The sequence below is a fragment of the Gobius niger genome, assembly GCF_951799975.1.
Source record: "Gobius niger genome assembly, chromosome: 6".
NCBI classification, from domain to species: Eukaryota; Metazoa; Chordata; class Actinopteri; order Gobiiformes; family Gobiidae; genus Gobius; species Gobius niger.
In genome coordinates, this window is record NC_136857.1 from 8,824,992 (window position 1) to 8,833,305 (window position 8,314).

The 8,314-nt window shown below is 38.8% G+C and overlaps 1 protein-coding gene across 1 annotated transcript; it reads right to left on the minus strand.

Moving 5' to 3' along the window:
• Positions 1-6,755, minus strand: irf10 (interferon regulatory factor 10). The gene is made up of 10 exons (XM_079557916.1): positions 6,651-6,755; positions 6,293-6,544; positions 4,716-4,902; positions 4,533-4,651; positions 4,345-4,402; positions 4,189-4,278; positions 2,987-3,267; positions 2,469-2,574; positions 2,271-2,389; positions 1-101 (listed from the first exon to the last, which is right to left on the minus strand). Exons 2-10 carry the CDS (start codon positions 6,461-6,463, stop codon positions 18-20), a joined length of 1,215 nt encoding a protein of 404 aa, XP_079414042.1. The 5' UTR covers positions 6,464-6,544; positions 6,651-6,755; the 3' UTR covers positions 1-17.
• Positions 6,756-8,314: the final 1,559 nt, after the last annotated feature.

Consider the following 8,314-nt stretch of genomic DNA (forward strand, 5'->3'; position numbering starts at 1 on the left):
AGATGTGCAGACATTTTCTACTTGTTCTTCTCGGTCAGAAAATTAATAAACTCCCCTAAATGAAACTGTCGAAGCAGCTCCTCTGCAAACAGCGGCACCACCTGCAACAGTGAGGGGCAGGTGTTACGAGGCCCTCTGCTGGAAACAAAGCAACACTGCAGCTTTTCATGCAGAGCCTAATGCAAACCAACATTTATATTATCAAAACAATGTACTGAGTGAGTTGTTTATGGGCCTTCTGCCTATGCTACTTTTTCAATTGGTTTTACCAATGATAAACTGAAGCAATTTTTTAAAAACAAAATGGGAAGAAATAAATACAAATAACATTGACATAATTTGAATACCTTTTTCCACTGGACTAAATATGAACTACTTATGAATAAATGTAACCAAGCAAGGATGATACTATACTACAAGTTTATGTCCTTTGAAAACTTTTATGAACAGGCATATTCGTAAAGCATTGGTTCAATAGCAGATACTGACTAACTTGTGTTTGTAATACTTTATAAGTACTTGTAGTGTTTGTATACTTTCTTAAATATTACCAAATGACTGAACTCAAAAAATGAACTTTACAAATGAAGAGTTGCAAAAGCAGATACCTCCTTTTTTTCTTTTTTTGTCTGAATCGTTTTGGATGTTTGTTACTGTTCTCTATAGATGACAACTGTGAAACTAAAACTGTGTAAATGTGGTTAAGATCTAGTGACTTTATATTTTCATGGCACGGAAACGGCCCTAATAATAATAACAATGGCACTTATCTATTTTTGCAAATAGGCCTGTTCATTGTAAACTAAAGGATTACAAATGACTTGCAACTTCCAAACATTTATTCATGAGTAGTTTATAATTAGTTTTGTATTAGTTATTTAAAAAAAAAAAAAAACATACAGTGGGAAGAAAAAGTAAGTACACCTCACATTTCTACCTAAATTGGTCATAAAATGTGGTCTGATCTTCATCTAAATCACAAGAATGATTTAACAGTGTCTGCTTAAACTAATACCGCCCAAACATTTACATGTTATCATATTTGTATTGGCCATAACATGTAAACATTCACAGGACAGCATGGAATAAGTAAGTACACTGCCGGAATCTTGCTGAACTGCAGCAGTTTTGTAAAGAGGAATGATCCAAGATTCATCCTGATCGTTGTGAGCATCTAATCTGCTCAAACTGTTCAACTTTGGGTTAATCAGTCCACTGAATATTTGACACACAATGTCATGTGTGGAGGAAAAAATGGAACAGCACAACAATCAAAACCATATCCTCACTGTGAAGTATGGAGCAGGGAGAATCATGGTGTGGGTCTGTTGTGTTGCCTCAGGGCCGAGACAACGTGCAACCAATCGCCGCTGGCTGCTCTGCTTTTTAGCGACACTAGGGGCCGCCATTGCTGTAGTACCTCCATATCTCTGGTAGTCCCCCATTGGAAAGCATTGTACTTTAGACACGTTAAAAACAACTTTAAAGCCTGGTCCCAATTTTTTTTGATTGATTCTTGATATTCCCCCAGTGATAACGCAGGGTTAGTTACAATTAAAGAGACCAGGCAGGTTTTCGTAAGAACATTTTTCGAAATCTCGTACTAATGAGGGCCGGAGTATTAGCATTGGGGCAGCGCGAGCTACACGTCACGCAAGGGCCGAGTCTACAGTAAAGATCCCGCCCGTATGCCCTTTTTAGGGACATGCTTCATTAGAGCTGGGGAGGGGGAGTCTGTAAAGCTGCCATGATTTCCCCCTCGAGTCATTGTGGCAAACGGGGAGGAGTGAGCAGGAGACGTCCATTATCTATACAGTCTAAACAGTGCAACGAATCATCAATGGAAAAATTAAGTTTATCAAGATATTTTGCCTAGACCTAGACATTCACAACCGCATGGAATAAGTAAGTGAACCCATGTATGAAATAGCTGGCTGATCCTTCTTTTGTAGCAATAACTGTTTTCATGTAGTTGCAGATTAGACGCTCACAATGATCAGGATGAATTCCTCTTTACAAAACTGCTGCAGTTAAGCGAGATTCAGGCGGTGTACTTACTTATTCCTCTCCTGTGAATGTTTACATGTTACGGCCAATAAAAATATGATCAAATGTAAATGTTTGGGTGGTTTTAGTTTAAGCAGACACTGTTTACTCATTCTTTTGATTTTGATGAAGATCAGACCACATTTAGTGACCAATTTAGAAATAAATGTGAGAAATTCCTTACTTATTCTTCCCACTGTATGTCAATACAAAAATGAGCTGACCTCTGCCATGATGAGCTTCCTTGCTTTTGGTACATTGGGGTCTGGATACTCTTCACCGAAGCACAACTCAATCTTATACAATGGCATCGGCCCTTTCCCCTGTATGCACCTCTGAAGCTCTGCACGCAAACAGATGGGCATATGGCAAAGAAAATCTACATGAATCAGCATTTCCACATAATGCGTCATTGTACTCACGAGTTAGAAACACCGGCACATCCAGCAGCTTGAAGGTCTTCTCTCTCTCCAGTTTGTTTGGTTTGTCAGGGTGTTCTGCCATAGGACCACTCCAGTACACTCTCCCCTGGTAAAAAGGGAAGTCACAACATCAGATAAGAGTGTTTTAAATTATTCTAACTAGAAACATTGTGATTTTACAATTGCTACTATTATAGACCATGACAAAAGGATATAAGTGCCATAATTACATCCAATTTTCTCAGTTATGCTATTATATTATTTGCTGTGTGACCAAAAAAGAAACGCAGACATACAGTATATAAGTTCACTTTTTACTTTTAAATGTTATTGCTTTTGAAATTCATATGATATTTCTAATATAGCTTCATGACCAGTCTTTAATTGTATTAATCATTGCCTGCTTAATCCCTGGTAGTCCTGGTTTATGTGTGGGGATAGAGTTTCAGTTCAGATTCCAAACAGCCTGGGTCTTTTTATCCTCTCACGTCTAATTTCAGTTAATTGCAAATTCCTACCTGGCAAAACCTTTTGATGAAGGCTCCATCTGGGGCGACCCACAACAGCACGCCCTTCTCCAGGTGACAGAGGAGGCGGGCCATTGTCTCGGCCAGCCCCGCGGGTAGTTGTACGAGTGTGGGCTGGGGGAAGGACACTTGCTGGGCGGTGCATGTCCCGTAGATCTGTTCGTTACCCAGCCGCGCTCGGCCCTGAAGGATAAAACACCCGTCCGGACTCTCGGTGGTCACCTGCATCACCTTCAGGCCCTGGTACCGCAAGGTCACTCTCATGCGGAAATCTAGACACAACATAGAGGCCGGTTGGTTTCAGCAGTTCTTTGCGATGCGTGGTCTTTATTAGGACACAGAGTTTGTTAAGACTTGATGTGGAGCTCGCTTTTGTTTGCCTTTTATTTAAAGCTGCATTGCGCAACTTTGTATGTGGAAAAAAAAGGTGATATTTGTGCGTATTTGACCTTGTAGTGGCCAGGTGGCAGTAGTGAGTGGTCACCATGGCACCTTTACTTTCCATCTTAATGGTCTCTAGGATGCTCCAGGATCAATTGTTTGGAAGGTTTTCACGGCAGCCGGACCCTCTCACAAGAAAATCTACAAAACATTTGATCCTAGAGGCCAGTATGATCGAAAGTAAAGGCACCATGATGACCACTCAAAGAGCCGCTGGGTCATTACAAGGTCAAATACGCACAAATATCACCTTTTTTTCTCATTAAAAGTTGCATAATGTACCTTTAAAGCCACACCGCGCTACATTTCACCCAATAAATAGAATCAAATACAAGTATTTATTTTATCACAGACGTTTTTATTGTTGAAAAATGACCTAAAAAATGACCAAACAAACTACGTGCAGCTTAAATCTCCATAGACCTGACTGTAGCTTTCCTGGGAGCGGGACGTCTCCAGCTCATCTCCATGGAAACTTTGACTAAAGCTTAGACTAAAACGGACTTTTCTATGTTGAGCTGCTCATTAGGAGGAGGATGTTTTTTTTTATTGTTGACTACAATAAAAAACAAAATTATTATTTATTATCATTATTATTTCATGAATCTGAACTATCTGTTTTAAGATATGAGGTAAACAAATCAGAAATGTCCAGACATAGCCAGAATATGGTGTGGGATCTAATAGAACAACTTAAGAAATGTGTGATTTTAGTAGGAAAAGGACCATATTAAGAACAAAGTGGTTGTTACCTGATACATTCACTGCAGGGTTGAAGAACGGTACAGGAGAACGGCTCTTCTCTTTGACCTCGCAATACATGTGCTCCCTCAGTGGGTCTTCTTAAACACAACAAAATCATTAGAGTTGAATGAGCATTTATATTGTCTATGTATTTGCTACCTTACCTGTAGTTGAGCCTCTTTCTTTTTGTGTATTCTGATTCGATTCTCTCAGTTGAGGAGGCTGCCAAAAACATAGAATACAAGAATTACAGGCAATCACTAAATTTAAGAGTTAGTGTTGACCCTATGTCAGTGTCAAGCCTAAATGGAGAGAGATGTTTTAAATGTAGAAAAAAAAATGATGAAATTACTTTGTTTCTTACAGTATTTCTCTGGGAAGCCTTCTTATACCCTGAATCTGCTTGTTTCACCTTTGTGTCCAAGAAATTCTGATGTTTTGGAGACACTGGACCTTTTTTCTGAGATGATTCTGTAAAAGATATTTGACATTAGACATAGTTTACCATTGTGCCAATATTTACTTGTGTCTCTACCTCCTGAACCAAGGTCTTCTTGTATCCTGTAGACCTTATATGGTTCAGTGATGTCCAGTTGGTTGCGTTCAGGGGCCTCTGCAAAATCTGTACTTTTGTTGAGCGCACAGCGGAGACGTGTCTTCCACATGGTCGGGTCAGCTTTGTCCCTGCCCTCCCTGTACTTGCCTTTGTACACGGCCCACGCCTAGAGAAGAGCTTACAAATAAAGTACATATCTACAGGGGAGACGGGATATAGTAGTAATAGTAGTAGTAGTAGTAGTAGTAGAAGAAAATGTATCGTCCCCATGAGGAAATGTATTTGCAGTGATTAAAAAATACACAAAGACAACAATGACTACAAGCATGTATATTCTCAGAAAAGTTAAATCAACAATGACTTTGGGATGTTGTATTGTTCCGTGATGAAAGAACTATTTACACGGGTATGAGTGACAGCACATGATACATGACACAATTAGGCCTATAAAGATTTCATGTCAAGTCCCTGATTTGACATTTGGGTGATGTTTATTACTAAAAAGAAGTGACAAAGTGGTTGAATTTATATAACATTGCTTACTTTTACCAAAGGGCCACGAGTGACTGAGTTCTGTGGAATTATCCCTCTATGTCAGTGGTTCTCAACCTGGGGGTCAGGACCCCCAAGGGGGTCGTGAGACAAATTTGGGGGGTCGCCAGATCATTTAGATAAAATATGCATATTTTTATTAGCATATAATGTAATATTTTATTGTAGCACGTGTTTACTATTTTACCAGAGTGCCATTATTTGTTCATAATTTGATGAATTTATTTCAGCCATTTTTTTTTTTTTTTTCTTTTTCAGAATTATGTAGGCTAATGTTCCTATTGCTCACTGTGTGACCCGGGCAGGGGGTCACGGACCCCTTTACCTGTTATAATGGGGGTCACGGCTCCAAAAGGTTGAGAACCACTGCTCTATGTCACTAACACTCTGTCTAGAATAATCTAGAACCAGGACCGGTTCTACAGGGGAGCAAAAAGGTGCATTGCAACCTCATCATTTAATGTTTACACCTTCAGTTTTCGTTGTTTCACAATGTATTATATGAATAACATTTTTATTTTAAACCATTGGAAACCTGATACACAATCGGTCAGTTTGTCTAAAACAAAACTTTTTTTCAGCTTTTGTTCATAATTTCATTGTGTAAAACTAATAGCCAACTTAAAACAAGCATCAACAACTGTAATAATAAAATATTGTTATTTTATCATAGTATTTTAATAATGTGAAAACGTCGTTTGCACAAAATAAAATTTGGAAACTTTCAGATGTTGCACAATACAATGTAATCAAATGAAGTTTTATTAGGCTGTAGGCTATTCATATTAAGGTAAGGCCAATGGTAAATCTATTGCGCATGTACCGAGCACTTTACTTTCTTCTTTGAATCAGTTCCAATGTCAGTCAACTATGAATAAAAATAAAATAATCGAGCGATACCACAACCTCACATAGACAGTCCAGTTATGGTGGGATCCTTTTGTTTTCGTTTTTTCTTTTTTCTTTTTTCAAATTAAAGGCAAGTGTTAAAATAGAAAGTGAACCTTGAATAGAGCCGCGTCCTCGGTCTGCTTGTAGTCCTTTTTGGCAGCGTGTTTCCACGGGATCCTGAACATGGTTTTCTGCTCATCCTCCCAGAACAGCCCCTCATACCGGCCGCTCTCTATCTGCGCTACGAGCCACTCTTTCAGGTGCAACTTCGCTCCTTCTTCCATCTTCAACACATACTTAATAATGGTCCTCTCCCATAAACTCTCACTGTGCCATGCGTAAAAGGTTTCGCTCACGTTTCCTCTCTACAGAAACAGAGAGTCGCTTTCAAAACTGCGCGTCAAATTTTACTCTATTGATATTTTTTGAATATGGTGAATAACAAAATAATATCCAGGTAAAATATCTCACCTCTTTAAAGTTAAACGCAGTACTGGTAACTAAAGTGAAGTGTGCCCTTAGAAGCGAAAGCGAAAGTGCGCGCCCCTCGTAAAACTTTCGGTTTCCACATGATTGCTGCTGAATGACTGCACTGCTCTGCTCTGCATCAAGGACAGCTCCAGGGACTCAAAACAAACAACGTGTCAATCCCGTTAAATGCGGCCATTTGTGTCCCCAACAAGAAGTGTGATGTAGGCTATTTCATAGACACATTGATTTTGACTAGTTACTATTGTTTAACACAGGTGATTTCCCTGCCATTGTAATGCACAGAGAAACACAAAGAACTGTATCAACATTACAAGTCGTTTTCAAATAAAACAAATAGCATAATATTTTAGGGCAAGCACGCAGAGCCACGTTCACAATAAGGATTTTCTCAATATTTTTTTGCGGAGGAAAAATACTATACATATTTTGGGCAGTGTAGTACTCGAGAGGGATCAGCAGAGGTCAGCATTTCATCACAACCAAACTTGAACCAAAATAAAGCGATTTGACTTGGCCTTCTTGTCTATAGAAACACTATTATGTCCGACAAACGAAATTATTAGCTCTACTATGATAAAAAATACTAATACTAATAGCCTACTGATGCTCTTGCTAATGGTACCACCACCACTACTACTACTACTACTAATAATAATAATAATAATAACAACAATAATAATTGCTTACTAGACTTTCAGGCAAGTAAGGTGGGAAAAGTGTCTTGCTCAAGGACACAACTTAACTTATTGGTCTCAAAAGTAGGGAGTAAAGATTCCAACATGGCCCTTATACATAAGCTATGTCTAAAAAAAACATACGCAATTAACTTCTGAATCTCAATGTGCAAATTTTAGGTGATCTGCAAAACTATGTGTCCACCCAAATACTTGCGATAGAATCTGTTCCAAAATGGTATTCATAAATTCACAATCCTCCTTTGCCTTGGCCCATTTTATTCGACCTCTTCTCCAAATAAAACAAGACATTGCAAGATGGTCGTATTTGCATTGTCTCCCGTTTATTGTTGCAGCCGTTCAGCAGTAAAACCTGGTTGAGAAACGGGGCTCTCTGTAAAAACTGGTGAGCCAACCTTCAATAAATAAATCCATTTTAAATATGACAGATCGGTTTACAGCAGAGGAGTAAGAAACCTGAAATTTTCTTGCACGCAGGACAAGATGAGAACATAAAAAGGTTACTGACAAGGTAATGTTAGGAAAACTGTGCCCGAGAGTGATGTAACAGCTTAAACGGTAAAAGTTTGATTCAACCATGATATAAAAAAAGGTTTGCAAAAATAAAATTATTCCAGTAATTCAGTTTGATACACACTTTCATTCATTCCTGGGGAGAAAAAGGCCTTCTGGACTAAGGGCTGTTCAGGTCTAGGTTCATCAACATTATGTGACTGAAGAATAAGGTCAGCTGCCTACCTGAATATTAGGTCAAGGTTTATTTATAAAGCACATTTTTAAAACAGAGTATTGCCTCAAAGTGCTTTCACCTGAATATTAGGTCAAGTTGTTCTATCAATGTACTTTTTTCTTCTTCTTAGGGCTCAAATTGTGAAACAGGAAGTATAAGACCCATTGACAATCTTTGGGATGTGCTGGAGAAGGCTTTGCACAGTGGTCCGACACTCT